The 23,311-nt window shown below is 39.7% G+C and overlaps 1 protein-coding gene across 19 annotated transcripts in view; it reads right to left on the bottom strand.

The window, feature by feature from the left end:
* Positions 1 to 9,038: 9,038 nt before the first annotated feature.
* Positions 9,039 to 23,311, bottom strand: part of LOC117138355 (muscleblind-like protein 2) — a 161,656-nt gene continuing 147,383 nt past the window's right edge. For 12 of the 19 annotated variants that reach the window (XM_033300405.1, XM_033300404.1, XM_033300406.1 and 9 more), the window contains one exon: positions 15,479 to 22,989. In XM_033300405.1, coding sequence (XP_033156296.1) covers positions 20,989 to 22,989 — 2,001 coding nt within the window. In that variant the 3' untranslated portion in view covers positions 15,479 to 20,988. Of the gene's footprint in view, positions 11,185 to 11,830; positions 11,916 to 13,854; positions 13,914 to 15,478; positions 22,990 to 23,311 lie in introns of those variants that run through there. The other 7 variants (XM_033300416.1, XM_033300417.1, XM_033300419.1 and 4 more) reach the window with 3 other exon arrangements.

Here is a 23,311-nt window from a genome sequence, read left to right as displayed (position 1 = left end):
AGTTCGAAAGGCAAAAGTCTTGTTTTCATTTTCCAGCTACACGAGAAAGTCGAGCCAGCGCTTGACTCTCGAACTTCCCGCTGGAGGTCACCGCCAGTTGACCCAGTCTGGCTGGAAATTAAACCCAATATTTGGCAACCGAACTCCGCCTTTTGTGTGGCTAGCTCTGCTAAATAATTGGAAATTAAAATCGATTATTTGTGCTTTTATCTCATTAGGAGCATTAGTTAACTACATTAATATTGGACTTTCATTGCACAAATCTTGGATAAGGAATTTGTTTTATATAATGGTAAATCATACTCTTGGTGTTAATAATAGTAATTGTTTTATTAATGTTCAATATTTTTTTACCTGCTTTGTTATATTTCCAAACGTATTACCATGTCTGTTGGACAAAAGTAAGTCCCACCCTTGATCCCGTGTTGCCATTATTGACCTCTGTACCCGCTGACAAGGTTTGAGCACATTTGCATTAAGTGGCGCTTAACACGGAATCTCAATCTTTTATGCAAAGTACTGTCCTCCACCTCCAAGCTGAGCTCCTTTTGCACTGCCGAAATGTTGCTGCCATCATTGTGTGTCCTGCAGGGGTTTCAATATCTCCGGGCCAAGTTGTCTGCGCGCAGGCCATGAATCACTTTGAGTCCTTCTGCGGCTTCGATGACTGTCAACGGGATTTGGTTGCACTGCATCTGCTTGGCTGTGGGCATATGGATTCTGCCCCCTGGAATCCGCTTTTATGCAAAACACCTTGTGATGCCCAATGTCCTTGTACTCCTTTGATCTATTATTTCTGCAGCTTTAAGTTTCACTGAAAGATAATAAAAAGAACATAATATTTAAGTTTTAGTTGAACTACGTTAAGAGTTCTTAGACCTGCTAAGATGATAATGTTATTTCTTCTCCAACTATATATTGAAACCATGCTTAAGTGTCTTAAGTTTCATTTCAATTCCGATTATTCACTCCTCTGGCTGACCTTTCAACTGTATTCCATTGTGGCTGAGAACGCATTTGTGCATTTCGGCGATTGCCTAATGCAGCGTTGAATAATTTTAGCAAAAAATCAAATATTTGACTGCGAGTCCTTTGTGCGCCATCTAACCTTTCCATCCGGAGATTCCTCCGGCACCTCTGCCCTTCCTGGTCGAATCCAAAGCAGCGAGGCAAACGTCTGAAGGGCAAACAAACTTTTTGCCCGCGCCGGTTAATTTAGTCGATTCAGCTGCGAATGGCGGTAAAAAAACAAGAAGGGAATAAAATGAGGAACTTGCATACCGTGTGCATTACGTTTCATTTGATTCCGGGTGCTGAAATTTTTATGCGATGCAATGGCGGTGCGAAAAATTCACAAAATCAACAGAAAATTGCCAGGCTACGGTTCTCTGATTGAAATTTCAGTTGAGAAAATCTCAATGGCTGCTGGGCACACACACACACACACATTATGTCCATTATTGGGTTTGAATTGCAGTTTGGTCCGCAATTAGTTGTATGTTATGTGAAACTCGGTTCATCGGACTTCTGCACTTCTGCAGCGGATTGGCCAACCATTCGTACTTCAGGTGGATACTTCGATGTCTGGTAGCCGGTATCTTCAGGTCCGTTGGGAAAGTTGGCTTAAACAAATGGCCCGGCAAATTTCGGGCACTAAATCAGTGCAATTTTCGTATCACACCACATTACTCACAGCCCGCTTGTTTATTTGCAATGCATTTTTGTTATATATCGGTGCTACCCCATGCCTTACCTTATTTGTATATGTGCACCTTCATGTGCATCCGGCCTCTGCAATTTTGCTAAGCAAACTTTATGTCCACCTTTGCAGCCGCACGCCAGGCTCCTCCAGTGCCCACACCAGTGGCCATATTTCCAGTTCCCCTTGGCAAGAAGGTAAGAAGCGAGAAAAAGCAACCAAGGAGCAGGAATGCAAATTTATGGTCAGACAAAGTTGTGTAGACGTTGCAAGCGGGGTGGCAGCAATTATATATTGCAAAGGGGGTTTCCAGGCGGGCGAAAGGTGGGTTTGGGTGCCGGGCCAAAAGTAAAAGTGCCCCAAGGTGCAGTATAAAAATGATTAAATTTCCCCGGTGGACAAATGCCTTTTCCAGTCTCCAGCGATTGCGGTTAAGTTGGTATTCCTAAAGGACAATTTTTGAAATTTATTGTTTATCGGATAAAAAAGAACAATTGCCCAAACTTTGTTAAATTCCTTTTAATAATGTGAAAATTAATAAGTTAACTGGTTAACTTAACTGGTGGTTAGTTGTATTTAAACTATGCTTATTAATTAAAAAAGTTGCAGGCACTACTTTCTTGCAGTGCCCCGTAGCAGACTATAAAACCCATCGGTTAAGCTTTTCTAATGAGCCGGTCATAAAAACATTGGTAAGACCGGCAGCCCAGCCATTTACTTATTTATTTATGTGTATAACTTTGGTGGAACTTATTAGGTAAAGTGGTTTGGCTCAATCCAAACTATAAGCTCTATTAAAAGTTGCCAAAGCCGCTGCAATATGAAGCACCTTGAGGGATTTTGCGATAGGAACAAAGATTGACTTAGCCAACATTTCAATTAGGAGCGCATTTTTGTGCTGATCAATGGGAAAAAGTTTTTCTCGGCCGCAAAACAATGGCGCCGCAAAAACCACAAAAACTGCAGGCGTTGGGCAAAAAGCGAACTTCAATTTATGCCATCGCATCCTCTTTCCGATTGAAATTTTTGCCATGTTATGCAAGAGATAGAATTTCCAGACCTTCCCACCTGGCGAATAAATTACGCACGCACATTTGTCGCCTTTAAATCTCACCCACCACCACCACCACCACCACTTCCGTTTCCGCTTAAGCCCCGATCCACTTCCGGCCCACTTGGGCATAAGTTAATGCGTCCTTATAGGCAATAAAATTTAAGTTTCTCCACTCCCATCGTTGGCTGGTTAAATTTTTCATGAGAGTTACCTTAGTCTGCAGCGCTGTTCGCAATAAGTTTGTGCTACCAAAAAAGTTTCCCTAAAACTTAACGAAATTTAGTGGCGCCTGGCAGTGGGTCCTCGAAGTGGAAGTCGTGGTCGTGGTCCTGCTTCTGGTCCTGGCCATTGCCCCAAACTTGTTGTTCTTGTTAATTGAAGCGTTCGGTTAGTGCAGAAATTAAGTTTGCGGTGGACCCGGCCACTTGGCCACTTTGACTTCCCATTTTGCTTGGGTGTTGCGCCAGTTGAAACATAATTACCAGTTAATTTTTATTAAGCAGCGATAAAAAGCGTCTGCAGTGGCAAATAGGGATGGCTTATTGGATGCAAGTTGAATGCCTTATCTCAAGATGATTCTCAAGTTGACTGAGAAGTTTTGGAGTTTTAGATAGTTTTTTGATTTCATGATAAGAATAAATGAGAAAGGTATATATTTTCCAAATCATATCATAGTGTAGTATACTGTTTTCATATGCTTAGTAAAGAGAAAAGAATAAGTGGATGCATATTTTTAATGGATCTTAAGAAAATTGTAAATTTAAAAGAAACTTTCATAACTGTGGATTTTATATACTTGATATATTATTTTCTAAATATAGAGAAACGCTTTCTAAAGGTTTTTACTTATTTTCTAACATTTATTGTGTGTCAGTGTATTAATGCCAACAATCTGTTAACCCAACAACTGTTGTTCCCCATTAACCATGGCTCTATTATAGCTAACCTTTGGAGAACGTACCCTTTAAATTATTACTAATCCCCCAAGGACGTTTATTGACACGTGAATGGCTCAACAACAAGTGTGGATGCCACGGAATGTCCCGAAGCGATTGGCGGCAGGTGGCATGGGGTAAAACTGTGATGCTTGTTGTCCTGTTTTCTTTGGCCTGCAGGTGTGCAAGGTGGTGGGCAAATATTTTGCTTCACACTATTAAATTTTACTAAAAACAAACGAATCTCACACGCCCACTCGCCGGCTGCCGTAATTTTTAATTAACGCGATTAAATTAATTTAATGAGCTTGCTCCCACTCTCCGGCAACTCACTTCAAGCGACAATTAAATTTTCATGTCATGGGCACTAGGATGCGAAAGTGTGCGTGAGTGTGTGTGTGTGTGGCAAGGACGTCGTCAGCGACAAAGAGACGTAAACATAAACGCCACGTTTCGTGTTATGTACGACGGGAAATGATTTTTACGATGCCCAGCAGCAGCAGCAGGAGGAGGAGGTGCAGCGCACCACATGTCTCATCAACGTCAGCTAGCCAACATCGAAGGCACTCGCATTTTACTGGGCAGAAGGGTTCGGGATGCCGGTGGCCACCTCACTGACAGCCAGGACACTTTGGAGCGGCATTATCATTAACAACATCATGCGAAAGTGCCCTGCGCCCATATATCCAAGTACCACAGCACCCTCGTACTTCACATGTTCCCATATCGCACACATTGTCAATGGATGTCTGATACGTGGGCGGTTGAATAACCCGGGGCGTGGCAAGAGGGGTGGTGTGGGTGGGTCTGCCTGATAATAAAGCAATTTCAGTGTTAATTTGTATGCCACGACCGTGTAACCCCACTTGCCCTAATGGATGCTCACCGGGATGATAGTGCGGCCAATTTAAGCCAGTGATATGGGGGATAGGCTCCCAAAAGGAAAGACTGATAACAACGGGCAAAATGATGGGTCAGGTGTTTGCATTCAAAGATCTGATTAGAATATACAAAATAATGGTATATTACTTACTAACTTTACATTAAATGTACCTTCAAGACCAAGAGAAATTTCCATTTCAGCACCTTTAGCTTGACTCGAGTAATAATCTCTGGTCATTTTTCAACATTGTGGCACTATGAACTCGACAATTTTCACCTTTTTCGATATCAATAATCCGCAGCCATTAATTACACTTTGGCGCTGGTGGTAATGGAGAATAAAAGATGGTTCGGTTGGGTGACCAAGTGAGCGGCTGGGGGGCAATATTTTGTGTCCGCTGCCAACTAATTGCAACAGTTACGACGCCATATGGCCACCAAGTCATCGAAAAGGGGAGTCCCCGAAGGACCCTCGCAGATGCCATTTTCTTCGCTTTTCTCCCTGCGATGCGATGCGATGCGCGTTGGTGTGTGAAATAGACAACTTACGTGCCATACGCACATGTGTGTGTGTGTGCATGCATGTGTTTGTGGGAGCTGGGTGGCAAGGAAAGTTGCCAGGAAAAATGCAGAGGAAAATTGCAGGCAATGGCAAAGTTTCTATGCCCCCCTTTTCGCCCACACTCTTTTCACTTTTTGCGCATTTTTCACTGCCATGTGGCAGGTTCATGTCGTTTGCTTGTGTCCACCCCACCCTATACCTACTAGTTTTTCCACTATTTTCCGTACTCTTTTTCCGAGTTTTCGTGCACTGGCACTTGGGGAATTTACGTGCGCATGCATACGCTTAGTTCCCCACTCTGGCCCCCGCTGGGGGAGGGAAAGGGAAAGCAAATTTGAGCCAAGTTCCCTTTGTCGACTTGGCCTCCTTTTGTTTTCTGGCTCTGCGGTTAAGCAGGAATAATGCATCTGGGATGTGAGCATTTTTATGCCAGGATATTCATGCATTCCGCTCCGTGCCACAAGGATCCTTAATGAGAGATACTCACTTTTGAGGCCGTAGGCTATCCACAAATAAGAAGAACTGGTTGTTTTGTAATTTATTTCTTGTGTTTTATTGTATTTCATTGTTTTGTTGTTGTTCATTGATGTCTGTTGTTTTCATGTTTGTTTTTAATTCTTTTCCCATTTACTGCTAAATAACTTTAAATGTTGTATTTTCATTATCAATATAATTTCATTCTTCATCGTCATTCTCACTTGCCAGCTACTAATTCACTTTCATCATAATTCTTCTCTTCGCTTTCTTCTGCTCGTTGTTGTTTTTGCATTTCGCAAGATTTGTTATCGCTTTGCTTTGCCTTCCTGGTTCGTTCTTTACATGAATAATAACTAAATTTGTTTCATTATAATAATAAATATAATAATAATAGGTAATAATGATTTGTTTATTAAATATTTTTAAAAAATTTTCATTTTTTTTTGGGTTCTTTTGTTTTATTTTAGGAGTATATGTATCATCGCTATCAATTATCATTCATCAGAGTCGTTGCCCAAAAACTTGTTCTCCTCCGTTCAGTTTTACTTTTGTGGATTTCTTCCTGCCAAAAACTCCGTACCTTAAGAGCTATTATTTCAATTCATCTTTATTTGTATATGTGTATAGTTAAGTTGTATATACTAGTTCATTAATGTATATTTAATATATGTTTAATACAATGTATATTTATAAAAAATAAAACAAACTACAAAAATATATATGAACACAAAATATAAACAACGAACAACAATTATTCGGCCAACTTTCTCTCCACCGCGAATATCACAAAACAAAAAACGACAAGAGACGAAGAAATAATATTGAAAACTTAACTGAATTACAAACAATATAGACATTTGGGGACAGAGGGTCGTGGGGGTTTGGGGCAGAGGGTGAGCTCTGCCTGAAGAACATATCGAAAAATTCGTTGATATCACCTGACAAAAATGAATAACTACTTACAGTACATACAAACATATGCCTTGTATCATAGTGTAATTTAACATTACGCTTACTTAACCATCCGAAGTGGAGTAAAATTGATTTTCCCTCACATTCTCGATTAGGTTTCTTGTAATTTCGCTTCACTCTTCGCTCAGGGGTCAATACATTTAGTTTTCTTTACGTTGCAACATTCAGTAATTGTATTTTTGTTTTTGTTTTGTTTTAGTTTCGTTTTTGTTTTTCTTTCAATAAACACATCACATCATATTCACAATTAATAATCATAATGATCTAATATATATGTGTAAATATAAATTAAAATTAACAATAATAACTATGACTTACAATGAAGGAGACTCTACACATAACTACATTAATCCGTTTTCCCTTCGATTCAGAAATATTTTCTGCTGTCATATAGTATCTGTATCTGTTTGTTTTAAGAGCGCCATGTACATGCGTCAAGTGAAATTGGTTTTCGAAACAATTCGAAACTATTCAGAGAATTGAAATCAATGTATATTGGTGTATATATTGGTTTGATGTTAAGGCAAATAAAAGTTTCGTTTCTAGTTTACAAACTCGTGCTATTCTACATGCGCGGCCATGTCAAATGACACGCCAATCTACACATACTAGAGAAGATGTCAAGTAGAACAAAATCCCGCTGAAATCTCTTATGGTACAATGATTCTATAGTGTCTATATGTTCGTAGTTAGTTTGCTTAGTAACTAGGATTTCTCATTTCCGCTTATTGGTTTTTGTGTGTGTGTTTTTTTTCGGTTTTTTAAATTTTTCTCTTTAAAGAACATTTATTTTTACACAAAACATCATGGTTTCTTTTTTTGTTTGCCCTTTTGCAGCTTATTGTATTACTCATTTGTCGTTATTATTATATAAATGTTAGTAACTGTTAAAATGTCGACGAGTTTTTAGTTTGAGAATCTACGAGTATTGTGTTTATAATTAATCATTTACTTTACTTGTTTACTTTAGTTAATTTACTTTTATTCGTTTACAACTGTTCCACTTGCTTCTGCATCCGCTGTCGTTGCACATAGATTTAAGGTCTGATTATAATGGACGGAAACTTATTAGGCATTCTTATTTGGAGTACGGGAAAGTTCGGGATACGACTTCCGTGTGATCGAGTAAGTTTGGAGGAGGCTTCGAAGAGAGCGAGCTGAAGTTGAGTACTACGAGTGGTTAGGTTTAGGTGCTGGATATACGCTATCCGAGTCTTATAGAAAAGGAGGAACTCAGGTGTACGGACAGTAGTGAGATTGAGATAGTAATAGGTGATAGTGATAGGTGATAGTGTGATTGCGATGAAAAAAACAAATTTCCGTATATTATAGCCAGCCCTTAAATGTATATGTAGATAAATCTGTTATTGCTGAACAATTATTAGCTAGATGTCGAGTATTATTGGTGTTATCCTTATTGAATGGAGATATTCGTACGCTTGCCTCGAGATGGAACCCATTTAAAATTACGTTTAACTATCCTGCTTGCCATGGCTCTAGTATTCGATTGCTGCTAGCTCGCTTTACTTTAATTCAGTTTTACCTTTATCCAATTCTGCCTGCCATCGTTTAATTATTATTTTTCTTTCTTTACTTTTTGTTTCTTTAAAAGATCACATTTCATGTTTAGTTGCCATTAGTAAATATATATATATGTATATATATAATCAATATATTTGTGTTAATGTATATATTCATACGTGTACAGACATAAATATATGTAGTATATATACATATATGGTGTATATATGTACGTATGCTTTTGTATATAATAAGTAGTTTCCATTCTGCAATTTATTGTAATTCTTATTATGTGTGTTCCAAATACGTTCTTGAGTGTATAAAAAACAAGTCACAAAACGTCATTAAAACAGCGGCAAACTGTAAACGAACAGTTAATCGGAAATAAGTCTGGATTCGTAAATGTCGCATATAGTGGGTATGTTTCTATATACATATATAGTGCTTACAAATCGTTTGCATAGGAAGATACAATTCGGTACAATTTCGATTTCTGCGTGAGCTGAGTGGTATTCCTCATTAAATGTTGTTTAGAGTTCTTTGTGTTCATTTGCTAGAGAATTCAGCTAAATAAGTTGTTAGTAATACACTTTAAAAAAGTCTCCGTCTTTGTTTGTTGTTGCAAAAAATGCTTATTCCTTTAAATTTGATTAAATTTCTTGTTGTTTACCGCATATCGATTTTGTTTATCAGTGTTGTTTTTGATGCTTCCATTGTATATAAAAAATATGGTTTCTCTTGCTGTAGTTCTGCTGATTTATCTTGATCGTTATTATAAAATGTAAAAAAGGATTATGGTTTCTGTACTCTGTTTTCTTTATCTGACCTCTGCTGACCATTCTTCTTAATAAAATCTCCGTATCGTTTGCCTTTCGCTTGTAGTAAATCGTTGTTGCAAAAATAGGACGTGACTGTACTTTTTTCATCTTCATCCTCATCGTTTTTGTTATCGTTATTATTATTGTTATTGTTAAGTGTTTATTATTAGTTGTTCTTGCTGCTTATCTATGGCCTATGTAGATTCTGTTTTTGATTAATTTTGACTATTTGCCATGGAGAACGGTTTGTCAGGCTTAACCTTAGCTAATATTAACACTCCTCACTATATGTTTATCCACTTTAATGTACCTTTATCTTTATTCACTTTTATTTGTATTTTTATTTGCATTGAAATATGGAACACTAGAGTTTAAAATAGTTTGTAACTAATTTTAATGCAACTGCGCTCTCCTCCAAAGTTCTTTCTCTTGTAATATTAATTTCAATTTTTAATTGCTAATTTTCTTTAGTTTCTTTTTGCATTTAACAACACTCGTATTATTCTTCTCTTCTGTTTTGGTTTTGCAATATTGTAGAGTCTTCACTCAATGTTTTCCCTCTAATGCATGTCACTTGATGTGTAAATGAGATGCTTACACGTTAAAGTCTTGCTATACGTACGAAAAAGTTCTGTAGAGTTTACCTTTCTCTTTTCCCCCAAAAGTACTTTCGGTTCTTATTTTTGTAAATAGTTCGTATCAACCTTTAATTTTCATCAAAAACTTCCATTACTGCTTTGTGTCTTATGTTTGTGTTTCGTAGAATGTGATTGTTTGAAGTTTTATTTACTAGCTTAGACCTTTTTCTGCATTTGCTTTTTGATTTCTTCCAATTTAGCTTGGAGTCTCGTGTAGAGCATCGCTTGGGGAGTATTCATGATTGGTATACGTATTGTGTTGCTTAGGTTTTGAGGAGTATGCAATATAAGTATCTAGGTGAACTGGAGTTGACAAAAACGAGTATTCAATGGATAAAGGTAGGTGATAAACTTTTAATAAAGAAAAAACCCTATACGACGTGTTTCTTGGGCCTCCTGGTTTTTGAAAACATTAATTAAGGTGCTTAAAATAATGCTGCACTTTATAAAATAAACATTTTACTTCCCAATGCTAACAGGATAATATTTGAAAATGATGTTATTTAAAAGAGCTCAAAGAACTCTTCAGTTTAAAACATTTGTCACTTTTGGGCGCCATAACTAATGTTTTCAAATCTATAGGGTCTTCGCAGGAAACACATCCCTATGACCTAATATACGTCTCTGGTAAAATAAACAGAGCTGCCCCCTGCGGCAGATAAGAAAACCCCTTCTTCTAGATGCATGTCGATGGAGACGCCACTGTTGCCGGCGCCACCGTTATCGTGGTGGCCGGAATGGCCGCCACGGTAGTGGCCACCACCTGGCCCATCTGCGTCTGGTAGTGGTGACCCACAAAGGCGTGCTGCTGCGCCTGCGGTGGCGGTGCCTGGGTGGTGTACTTCAGCAGATGTTGCTGCGGGGCAGCTTGCAGCGAGATGAACGGCGTCGCCTGGATCGGGATGCAGTTGGAGTTATAGTCGCTGCTGAGCACCAGGGTGGGCGTGGCATCGGTATAATAGGCAGGGGCCTTCAGAAAGGTCGCCGTGGCCGCCGGACCCTGATACTGTTGCTGGGGCGTGGGCATGGTGGCCGTCGAGGTGGTGGACAGCGTGGTGGCCGACGAGAGGGTGGGCGAGGTGGCTATCGAGCAGGAGGATGAAGAGGAGGCCGACGAGGGGGAGTAGGGCGAGCTGCAGTGGTAGGTGATGTGTGTTTGCTGCTGCGCGTGTTGCTGATGCTGCAGATGTTGCTGATGTTGCTGCTGCTGTTGCTGGTGCTGCTGCTGCTGTTGATACATGTTGCTGGCGTGTGCTGCCTGCTTGCTGGCATTGCTGTGGTAGTAGTTGTTATTGCTGCTGTTGCTGTGGTAGCTGAACTGTTGCTGCTGCTGCTGCGGCTGTTGCTGTTGTTGCTGCGGCTCGATGATTATCAAGTTGCTGGTGCCGTTGTAGCCGGCTGCTGTTGCTGCTGCTGCTGCTGCCGCCGCCGCCGGATTGGCTGTTGTTGTGGCCACCGGCACAGCTGGCTGCTGATCACTGGGACTGGTGATCATGGCCGCCATGATGTTGGCCGGCGGCAGGACAATCGGTATGTGGTAGTATTTACACTGCTTGCGGCGGCACTGGCTGTTGGCGTGATCGCGGCAGACAGCAACACGTTGATCAATCACCTCGACCTTGTCATCTGGGAGATCGAATCGGATCGGATCGGTTTGGAAAGCGGGGATAGAAAGAAAGAGCGGGGCGTTAGTAAGTCGGATTTTTGGCGGTGAGCTAGTAAGTTTGGTTTGGCATTAGAAAACAGTGAAAGCTTTTCCAAAAATTTGTTCAAGTTTTTCGGTAATACAAAAGTGATCTTACTGCAGCTGACTTTCACACAATTACATGAGAGATCTTATGAAAGTGAGTGGTGAAGACTTTGCTTCAGATTTAGCTGCCCGAAAACAGAACCTCTTGCACTCGGCTCGAAAACGTTCTTTACAATATTTCATACTTCTGTGTATTTTTGTGTGTGTAATTATCTTGACGGAAAGCCAAACTTAAAATTTAGACAATAAATTATCACGAAAAGAGTCGACCATTTTTACGAAAACAAAAATTCGCAGCCAATTCATCATAACTAAATAGAATTACTTGTGGTGTCTTCCTAACTACAACTTAGGATAAAATCGGAAATCATCTCAACAGTGTCTAGGAAAAGGTAGCACTAAAAGCGTTTAGATATAGATTTAGACTAAACCCAAGATTGGGAAACGTAAGGAAAGGAAGGGAACATATAGAAAGATAATGTGAACTGAAGAAAAGAAAGAAACTTAGGCACATGCACTTACCTTCAGTTAAATGAACGAATCTACAATTTAACCGACTGCACATAGATCTATTAAAATCTTGGCACACCGGGAGGGTGTCCAGTAACTATATTGGGCATGAAAGTTGGTTGGTTGTGTTTCAGACATAGTTTTTGTATTGTTTTGGATATGGCAGGATGCAAACGGAAACCAATTCAGAAAATCAAAAGGAGTTTTTGGATTTGTTGTGTGATTCGTGTTTTTTTTTCGGTTTTTTGATTTGGAGGATTTTTTTTTTATATTTATCATCGGTTTTCAGTTTCGAAAAAAAGAGAAGAGCAGAAAAAAGAAAAGAAAAAGAGCACAAATTAGTTATATCTTATAATATTGAAATGGTTCACTAGAATGGTTAATGGTTGGTTAGAATAAATACGGTTTTCGGTTTTACAATTGCTTGATGTTGGTGGAGTTCCAGATGTTAGTCGTAGTTAATACAGCTAACTATATATGTAGGTATAGGTATGTCTCGAACGTTCTTATCGGTTTCACATGATACATTTAATATAGATACTCGTATGTTAAGCTAGTTTCTCTTCGACTTAAACAATCTAAAAAGGCGGAGAAGTGAAATCATAAGATGGCTTTGCAAATGAATCGTAAGGGTACTGAATTTCTATAATCACAGTGTGTTCCTCGAAATTGTAATTTTCCGGTCTTGTTTACGTCACTTGATTGGGATACTGCGGGGGGATATACATTGTGTGTGTGTGTGTAACTTAAACGCATAGCTGAGAAATAAAGTTTGGCATGAAATAAAACACACCGTGGTAGAAGCAGCAAGTATTCGATCAACAGAAACTGGGCCAAGAAAAGCTAATAAAGCTTCGAAAGCGAAGCGCCTCAAAAGAGCAGCTATCTGAAGATGAACTCACTCATATGTATGTGACTTTTGGGGAACTCAAAAATGCTCTGACCTCTGATCTCTGATCTGATCAGTCTGATTGATTGATTATCTTTCTTAGGTTCTATTGGGGCGGTACTAGGCGGTAACAATTACATATCCTAATAGGCGGCACTAGAAATATAAGAAAAGAGAAGAGAGAAGAGAAAGAGAGATCGTAAAGGTTGGGGTTAGTGTCTTTACCATCATATCGAGGCCTCATTTTTTGTCGTGGCCCTACGAGTGCGACACAGAAACCAAAGATTGGGGGGTGGGAAAATCAAAAGCTGCCAAGCTAAACTCAAAGTTAAAGCCACCAAGCTTATTCGATCCTTGCCGCTCAAGTCTGAAGCCAAACCGAAGCACTGAAACACGAAAAGCTGAAGCTAAGGCAAAAGCTAAGGCTAAGCACACTGATATCGGCCACGAAGCTCGCCAGGATAAAGAAACGAGGATTTAAAGGGGATACGACCTCTGCATACCTAATTATGTAAAAGGTGCCGTTCACTAGCATCGGACACTGAGTGTACATGTGGCCCCTCTCCGGTTGGGCTACGATATCGAAATATATATAGAGAATACACAGTTTTATATAACATCATATAACATCTCTGCTGGGTGTGTGTGTGTGTGTGAATGGCGTGAGTGTGGTGGTTGTGAGTGTGTGTTTGTGTGCTTGCGGGTGGTTGGGTGTTTGGTGAACAAACAACTGCTAACAGCTATGACACCCCGAGGTGTGTCCAGCTCATGTCTCACGGCATATTATGGCCCGAAGCTACTGACATCACCAAGTCAACGTCATCGCCGCGCCTTTGGCCCTGTTTGTTTGTTTGTTTGCCTGTTTGATTGTTGATTCTTGTCTGAGGAGCGGCAGCGCATTTAATTTGATTAACTGAACTGTGGGCCCGCCCACACAACAGGTCCTTCCAAACCCTGGGACCAACACACAATTTTACAAGGGACAAACAGATGTCTCAGCGAATACTTGCTGCTCTCTGGTAGTGTTTTATTTCCATTTCGGGGACAATTAAAAGGGTCAAAAGAATAAACTTAGCATAGGGAAGAATGGGCAAGCGATCATGCAGGAAGGCTTCGGTGTGGCGCCGATAGCCAGGGCTGACTGTACCTGGCCACTGGCATCCGTGTAGATGACACAGGAAGCGTTCAACGGTATTTTCGGAATCGCTATATATATGAGGCCACATTTATTTGGCCAAAAAGCCGAAAAAGCATGCCTCAAATCAAATATGCGTTATGATAGAGAGAAAGAGAAATATTATTATAGACATATGTGTGTGTGGGTGGGTGATTGTGAGTTGGTGTGATAACAAAAGATGGGGGAATATGTGTGAACACAAAAATACACATAATAGTTGTTTTTTTAATTTCGGGTTTTGTTGATTTTCCATGCAGCGTTTGTTTTTTCGATCCAAATCCGTGCGTGATTGTTGTTATTCATAAATTAAATAGATATAAACATTTGGTTTCGTTTTTGTTTGAGTTGCATGCAAATGGTGAGAACATTGTTGTCATTTTATTTTGATTTAATATATCATTGTTGATTTTTTGCGCATGTGTGTTAGCATGTAAAAAAGGTAGAAAAATTAGATGAAATAATTATATTGTTCGTAAATCCATCGCAGAAATGAAAACAAATTAGTTTGCAGTAAAGACTTAAAATTAAGCGTAAGCTGCATATGCGAAAAACAAGTATCCGACTAGTGGTCATATCAAATTTTGCCGCATGTTGGTCGAATTTCAGTCCATCTTCCAACTCGTTAACAGCCCTTGATTTCGAATTATGCAAATGCGGCGAAAGGCTCGAATGAAAAAATACTTTGCGGGTAAGAGGTAAAAATAAAGTTTTCGCAGGCCACACGGGACACGAGTTAATAAATGTAAATGTGTGACACCACGCCCTCCGTGGCGCCAACCGCCCCCACTAAAATAACAATGTTTTCGTGTTGTAATTACGGCTTTCACCCCCCCCTTTTGCAGACCGCACCCATTCCCCGCGCCCACGTGTAATTAACTTGTTGCTGGCGGAAAAGTTTTTTCGGATCTACGGCTTTGTTGTTCGCATATGCAAAAAGGCAAAACGCACTTAAACCTATCGTAGATTAGTTCGGGTTCGGTTCAGTTTGTTTTGGTTTCGTTTGGCTTTTAAAGCTGGGTTGGCAGCAGCGGGAGCAGGCAAATTAGCAAATTATAAAACAGTAGCATACTTTTTGGGGGCTTGGGCGGTTAGTTAGTTGACGCTGCAAATAAAGGGGATTATGTAAGGCTAAAAATAAAAACGGCAACGAAGCGCAGGCTAAGCGGCAAAACTGAAAAATAGCAGAAGAAGAAATGATGAGTGTTATCAAATCAAAAGCATATTAATTAGAAAACAAATTAAAACTCAGCAGCACAGCAGCTATTCACAATTTTTGAAGCGCATTTCAAACTTGTTACTGCGTCAGCCGTAAATGCTGTAAAGGAGAAAAAAAGAGGGTAAGCTCGGTTCGGTTATCAAGCGGGGTATATAAGAATCGCTCCTCACAGGACATCACACAGAAACAAGGCAAATACTTACTACATATACATACAAACAAGCCTGCAAAAGTCAATCAAATATGGTAGATAGAAACGAGTAGGTTTATATATTGGAGTATGCATAGGAGTTTCAATTTTCAAAGGGAACGCAAGGAAACTTTCACTAAATTCTTTGGGTTTACCAGTTTGCCTCGTAGTCGTAGTGTTTGTTTTACTTTTGGGGGTTGTGTGTGGGTTTTTTTTTGTAGTGTAGTGTGTGTGTGGACTGGGCTATAGACTCTGGTTCTTCCAGCGCAGGAATAGTTGAAGCAGTTTTTTTTCTATTTGGCTTTAGATGTTCTCGTTCTCAAGCGTTTCGCTGTGCCTTCAAAAGCAACTTCACCTAGAAAGCATCTCGCACTACAAGCTTGCTAACTAAGTGTAGGTGTATATATAGGAGTGTGTTTGTGTGAGAGTGTTTCGTGTGTGTGTGTGCGTGTTCGTTAGGTATCGTATGGAGTATAGTCTCCTCTATGTTCAGCAAACAGTCAAACATTTTACATTGCGGATCTTTTTTGTTATCCTGCTGTTACGAAAAAGAAAGAAACAATTCGTTTGAAAAGAAACAAAAAAAAAAAGAATTCATGTTAATAACATTTACTGGCCACAAGTGTATTGTATGTGTGTATGTATGGGTGTATCGGTGGACTAAGCAGATCGATTGCCCGATCGAACAGGAACCAATCACTCAATAAAGTCGATCTTCGATCTTCCTTAGCTCCTCCGATCAAAGCGGTTAAACGACAAACGAGTCTACCAAAACGAAAAAATTGTGGGCATTAGACATACTTAGCATCTATATAGCAGGTATCAGTCTTCAGATATAATCATAAGTATACCGTTATGGGAGTAAACAAAAGCTCGGATATTGGGGCGGTGCACCAGCTTACCTTATAAGTGCTTTCATATAGCTTTACCATCATACCACATGCCTCAGAAGCCATACACGAGTTATATATGTATGTGAACAAACGCAATGTACGAGTAGTAATATCGGTCTCGAGAGCGAGCGAGAGAGATACGTATATAGAGGGTAGAAAGAGACAGCCACTTGCAACGTCACTGCTTGATATTCATACTCATAGTCATATCGAAATACTTGCTACAAAAAAGTTCTGTTTCATTGAGCACATGCTGAAAATTACAAATTACGCTCCAATCGAAAGATCTCACAAAATATGAAGAACAGTATTAAATCAAAGTAAACACAATAAAGGTCAACTAAATGAATGTAACTCAAAATAATTTTTATGTTCAAATCGCCTACTAGCGTACTTTCCAACGATAATTTCCCCAAAAAAGAGAAAGTCGAGCGCTTTCATTGGGCAGACGAAAGGGTGGGGTTTAGTGTTCATTCGAAAGAGACAACATTACTGTTTCTTTGGCGTCGCTCTTACTTTTTGTAATGAAGTCAAAGAAAAGCTTCAAGTTGAGTACGGGTAGGTATTACATCGGAGGACTGACTGATTCAAGGATCATGCTAGTGAAAGAGTTATAGTAAGACTGAAAATCGTAGGGTTGTGAGAGTTACATCTAGAAGATAGATATATAAAGTTGCTTGCTTGAAAGAGAGTCTTAGATTAAAATAGAGCAAATTTGTCGCATAAAACTTAAAATGAATCGAAGCATTTTCTTTGAAAACATTACAAAAAGCGCTTAACTCTAGTGGGTATACATATTTAATATTGACATATATATATATATATAATATTCCATACACAAGAACAGCTTTAGCCAAACAATACAGTAATATATCTCTGGATAATCCAGCAAGCCAAGTGTATTGAGAGTTCTACTAAAGAAAATCGGGTGTGTCTATGTGAAGTGTGTGAGGAAATCAAAAGAGTTTTAGTCGAGCAGAGGACACATTGAATTTTACGTACGCCTAAACAGTTACCACCGAGGTTCTTTTTTTATAACAAAATAGGCAAAAATTAATCGAAAAAGCTTGATTTAACTAAAATATTCAGCAAAATGAGTAGATTAACTTAGAAGTAAAATCATAAATATACCAAATCAGAATATATTGAAAAAGTAGTCATGTAGAACAGCCAACAAATAGAGAGAGAAAGAGACAACGCACAGCAAACTGTTGTTTATGGATTAGTAGTGGGTGAGAAAGAGAGAATGTTAGTTTTGGTTTGATCACTTTCCAAGTTTCGAGTAAAAGAAGCCAACAAGTTGTTTTACGGTTTTTACAATAAAACGTATATAATATAATTTCAATATAATTTGTTTGTCTTTATAATAATAATACGACTAATGTTAGCACAGATATAACATATTCAGTAGTGTCTTTGCTTGTGTATAGATGTGTGTATAGATATATATTTCGACATATATATTTAAATGTTATGAATAATTTTAGCTTGGACATTCTTGCACTGTTACCAACTCTCTTATTTGACATGCCATACTTTTCGCTTACTTATCGTCGATGGTAGTAAGCACGAAATGAAATCCTAATTTAAATTGGTTTCTCTCAGTGTAATGTGTGTGAGACTTTTGGTGGTTTGGCTACAAATTAAAAGGAGGCAACTATGTGGAATTCACTAAACTATAGTTTCTATTGGACGGTACTGTACTTCTATTTATTGAACAAGGCCTGAAAACCCAATTAACTATATTGGAATGGACTGTTGTTTTCTAAGTGGTTATATTTCATTTCTTTCCTTTGTATATTTAAGTCAGCCTAACTCATTGTTATCCTAGTTTCAACTGACAATTCATTACTATATTGTTTGCTCGGTAATGTTAACATATTGTTTTTTGTCTGTTGCTGTGTTTTTGGTGCATTGCAAAGGTTGAAAAAGCGGAATAAAATATGAGCTCTTAGGTCTTAAATGCAATTTAATTATATCTTGGCGCCATGCAGTGGTGAGTGGTGTTTTGGTTTGCTTTTAGTTTTGGTTTTTTTCTTGCTTTAGTTCTTAGTTAGTTTGAGAGCGTTTTCTGAACATTTTCGCTAAGTTTTTTCTTGCTGAAATTATGGGCCAACGGCAACAGTTCTACGTTGATAACGAAAAAATTAACCATACGACACATAAAGATAATGTTTCCATACTTTTAGGCAAGACATTGAGATATATGATGAATATATGTAGGTATACTTTAATCTGGTGTAGCTTGTTATACGTATTATTATATATAGGTATACGTTGAATCAATATTGTATTCTGCTGCCATGTTTAGTAAGCTTATTTCTTAACGAGTATGTATAGAGTAAGCCAAGCATTTGTTTGGCCATAGGCAGATAGGTATATTTAGATAAATGGTATATTCAGATTTTACAACTAGTTTACTACCGTTAGCGTACTCATTTTGCTTGCCATTATTCTAAGAGCTAAAACATATATAGGTTAAATGGATTTACGGAGGGAGAAAGATCGTTTTCTGGGTGGAAAAGCAATAAGAGGGGAAGCAGACCAAGGTGAAGGAGTCAGGCAGTCCTAAAATGTGTGTGTATCTGTGTGAAGAAGACTGCGAGGAATGCTCAAATGAAAGTAATAATCTTAATTTTTATATTAAATTAAAAAACAAGCTAGGGGGGTATGGGTTTAAAGAGATTTATAGAGATAGAGTGCTGCTCTGCCCAAAAGCGCTCGGCAAAGCTTGTGTTTTTATGGATCGGTATTTGATATGTCTATATATCAAAGGAGTACATTTAAGTCAGAGGTGAGATGTAGAAGCGGCACAACGGAAACATATATCAAGTGAATACCAAATAAGTAAGTAAAATAAAGTAAAATACCAACACACAATAAGATATTTATATATTTGTTGTTTTTTTTTCGTAAACTATATATTTAGAAAAACACACGGTATTTTAAATAAAACATTAATAAAAACTATCGAAACTAAACTAGAATTAGGATTAGAATTAGGATAAGAATTAGTGGCAAACATCAAATCGTTGTAAGACATTAGAAGTACTGTCATTTAAAACAATTTTACAGAGATTATCGTATATATCCAATAATAATGTGTGGAGGATGTTTTCGGATGAGGAGTTTTAGCGGTTGCGGGGTGTAGGCGGGGAGACTAAAACTTAAGGTGCGCAAGTCAGTGGCAAATTTATCTTGGAGGATCTTCTCATTTTTTTCAATCGGGAACACACTTTAAAAATTATATAAAACCTACACTAAAAACTGGTATATAAGTACAAAAAATACATAAATATCAACATACAAATTATATAGAAAAGAACGTAAAGCAATTAACTGATAATCACACGAGATCTAACATTAAAAACTTAGTTCTGTTTGTCAATGATTTTATTCTTTTTTTTTTTTTTTTAACAATTCCATTACAAAAAGGAAAACATTTATAATACATCGATAGAGTGGGTGATAGTTGTTAAGAGACAGGTGAAGAATGAAATCAGGATATGGAGATAGTCGTTGAAAATCAAAAGGGTTTACATAGTTCTGGTCAACACATCAAATTTAAATCTCAATAACATAACATTAACATAAATTAATTTTGCTGGCTTAACAGTCTGAAAAGTGTATGGGTATCTGGTGTGTGAGTGAAACAGATAGAGAGACGTGATCGTGAGTGGTGACTGTACTGTAATATCTGATTAGTAAGCTAGACATACGATTTACAGATTGATCCTGGTCATTATAATGCCTTTTTTCTTTTGTGTACTAGTGGGGGATGAGCGTGTGTTAGAGTACATAGTGTGGGTGTATATATTGTATCGAATATGGGTAGCAGCATACAGCACGTACAGCTAGGTTTATATGTATTTGTATATCGTATAAGTATTCTATATAATCTAGACAATATTCGTTACGCAATAATCGTTGCTCAACAATTTTAAACAATTACAACAGCATTCACGCTAGCTATCTAGCTAGTTAGGAAACATTAAGAAACAGCGATAGGGAGTTAGATAGAGAGAGCGCGAAAAATGAATGATGGGCGGGGCGAGAGAAAGACAGCTATTCGAACTAGCGCAGTTGGGAGACAGGGACGGCAATATGGCATTAAGCACCCGCAGCTAGCAAGAAGCATACACAACTGTACCCAGCATCGGCAGCAGCATTAGAGGTTTATCCTTTTTTGAACTCCTTTCTGGCTTAATGTTTTTGATCCCTCAAAGCTTTTTAGCTATCACAGTTCTTCGTTTCTTTCTCTGTCCCGCCTCCGTTTTAAGTTTTTTCTATCCGTTTTGTGTGACCGTTTCCTATAAACTAGAGTTAACTAAGAGCTATCCAAAAAGGAACTTAAGTATTACTATCATCTAACATCTGTTTCTCTTCCGTTCGCTTGTGCTTTAAAAGCTCGGTTTTTCGATTAATTTGCGAAAATGGCAACACTTGAGTCACAGTGAGGTTATGTTTCGTTTGTCAAATAACTTAATGGCAAATTATCGATTCGTGTCAGCAAGTTTTGGGCATTTGGGTTAGTAAGCATTGATCTTCGATCTGTCTCGCTGTTTGTCTGGTTTTAGTTATCGTGTCATGGTTCGGTTTCCTAACGCTATGAGGCCTATGGTAAAACTAAGATCTAAATGTTTTTCTCTACATGTCCTTTCAAAGAAAACTGAGGCACATATTCTTACGTCTTCGATGTGTTCATATCTATAAATCTAAAATGGTGTGACTTTTCCATCTGTTAGATGGCTTGGTGCATTAAGTACAGTTGTGTTTGGACTTTCAGATTGTTATCGCCCGGATTCTTAGGAGGTCTTCATCTTTTTGTAGGGATTTAGGACCATGGCACTGCCTGGGGTTCCCGCCTGAGCGGCTGCTGCTGCTGCTGCAGCAGCTGCATATTGTTGAGCAGCAGCGGCCTGAGTTTGTGGCATGGCATAGGCTGCGGTGGGCATCATTCCGGGATAGAAGTAGCTCTGTGCCTGCGCATATGGCATGGGTGAGGGTGCTCTCAATAGGGTAGCCGATTGATACTGACTGGCACCGACTGCGGCACGCACTGGGGTGCCGGGCACAGGAGTCGCTAGTCCTGAACTGGGCAGGGAACCCAACTGGCGCATTTGGGCCTGAGCCTGGGCCTGGGCCTGAGCTTGAGCTTGAGCCTGAGCTTGGGCCTGGACTTGTGCCGCCTGCGCCTGGGCTTGAGCCTGCATTTGCAATAGTGTTGCCATGGAAACGGCTTGATGCTGGGCGGCCTGAACAGGCTGTGCACCAGCTGCTGCGGCCACATAGCTCTTGTTGAGTGTCAAGCCGGTGTAGGCAGCGGCTGCCGAGGAGACACCCGGCTTTGAGCCCGCACTGGCCACCTTCATGGCGTAGTTCTTCTGGGCCACCTCCTTGGCCAGGGCAGCCGGATCGGCGTAGTAGCCACCTGTAGCGGTGGCCTGAGGTGCCAAGCCGGCTGCTGCAGCATAGGCGGCGTAGGCCTGCTGGGCATAGGCAGCCTGGGCTTGAGCCTGGGCCTGAGCTTGGGCCTGAACCTGTTGCTGCTGCTGCATTTGAGCCTGGGCGTAGGAGGGAGTGCTGCTGGGCAGACTCACCATGGCAGAGGTGGCTGCTCCGTAGTGGGAGTACAGATTACCATAGGCGGACATGGCATAGTTGAGGCGCTGCTGAGTCTGAGCCTGAGCTTGGGCCTGTGCCTGGGCCTGAACCTGAGCTTGGGCCTGGGCTTGAGCCTGGGCTTGTGCCTGAGCCTGATAGGAAACTGCCGGAGCAGAAGTTGTGGGTGTTGGCAGAATGCCAGTGCTATGACCGTTAACCATATACCTCGAGTATCCCTCGCCATTCTGCTTGGCATAGTTGCGTGATGCTGCTGCTGCTGCGACTGCGGCTGTTGCGTTATTGCTGCTACTCTCCAAGTCGCCACCGTTCAATTCTTCGGGATTAGCCGACTTGAGCTGACCATTGTTCAGATTGTTATTGATATAGGACAAGTAATTGTTATTGTCGCCCAGGCCATTGGGCAGGGGCAGAAGACTATCACCTTGCGGCGAACGGGGGCAAGGGGGCGGTGTGTCGCCAGGGGGGTGCGTGGCAGATGTTGCTGCTGCTGCTGTTGCAGATTCTGTATCTAGTGTGTCTGTTTCTGTTGCAGTGGCAGCTGTAGCTGCTGTGTCTTGGGAGTTTGGTGAGATTGTTCGTGTTGTATTACAATCTTTAGCGGGACTTGAATTTTGCTGATTCTGATTCAGATTCACTTGGTCACTATTGTCTTGATTGCTGGCTTGATCAATGGCATCGTTGCGATCGGCATTATCAGCTTCACCATCAGCAGTACTATCGGGATTTTTGTCATGGTCTTGATAGCGATCGGAATCGTTATCACTATCGTTATGATTAGTAATGGCTGTTGTTGTTGTTGGTGGTGCGGCCAACGCTGATAGTAATGATGATGCTGTTGTTGTTGCTGATGATGTTATATTGGTAGAAGCCATAACAGCGTTTATGATACCTTTATTATTAATATTATTATTAATCATATTGTTACTGGCTGTTGCTGTTGTACTTGTTGTTGTTATGACGCTACTTAATTGTAGTTGTTGTTGTTGTAGTAGTACATTTTGTTGTTGATGTTGTTGTTGTTGTGGTGGTGGTTGTTGTTGTTGTTGTTGTTGGGGATACTCACATGAGACTGGCACGTAGGGCTGCATTAGCTGCTGATAGGCGGTCGCACCGGGCTGATAAACTGGAATGCCAGACTTTTCGGCAGCTGGACGTTTGAACGGTACCATGCCAGAGAATTGCTGCTTGCCGCGAAAGAGACGGATAGCATGTGGTGGGGAGGAAATAGAAAGAGATAGAGAATATTCATTAGTCATCATATATCATATAATGCACATCTAGCTTTCATCTTAGCCTACTGTTAACCATAAACACTATAACAATTGCTTACAAACGAGCTTGCTTTTGGTTAATTTTGAATTTCTTATTTATTTTTTTTTAGCTTTGCTTGCTTTTTTCGCCAATTTCTATTCGTTTGAGGTGGGAATTACGAAATCATACTTAATATGAAAAGATATATTTCTTTCAACTGAATGAAACTCAAAACTAAAAGGAAATCTAAAC

This window comes from Drosophila mauritiana, chromosome 2R, assembly GCF_004382145.1.
Source record: "Drosophila mauritiana strain mau12 chromosome 2R, ASM438214v1, whole genome shotgun sequence".
Lineage (NCBI taxonomy): Eukaryota > Metazoa > Arthropoda > Insecta > Diptera > Drosophilidae > Drosophila > Drosophila mauritiana.
This window is presented reverse-complemented; position numbering and strand designations above follow the sequence as displayed.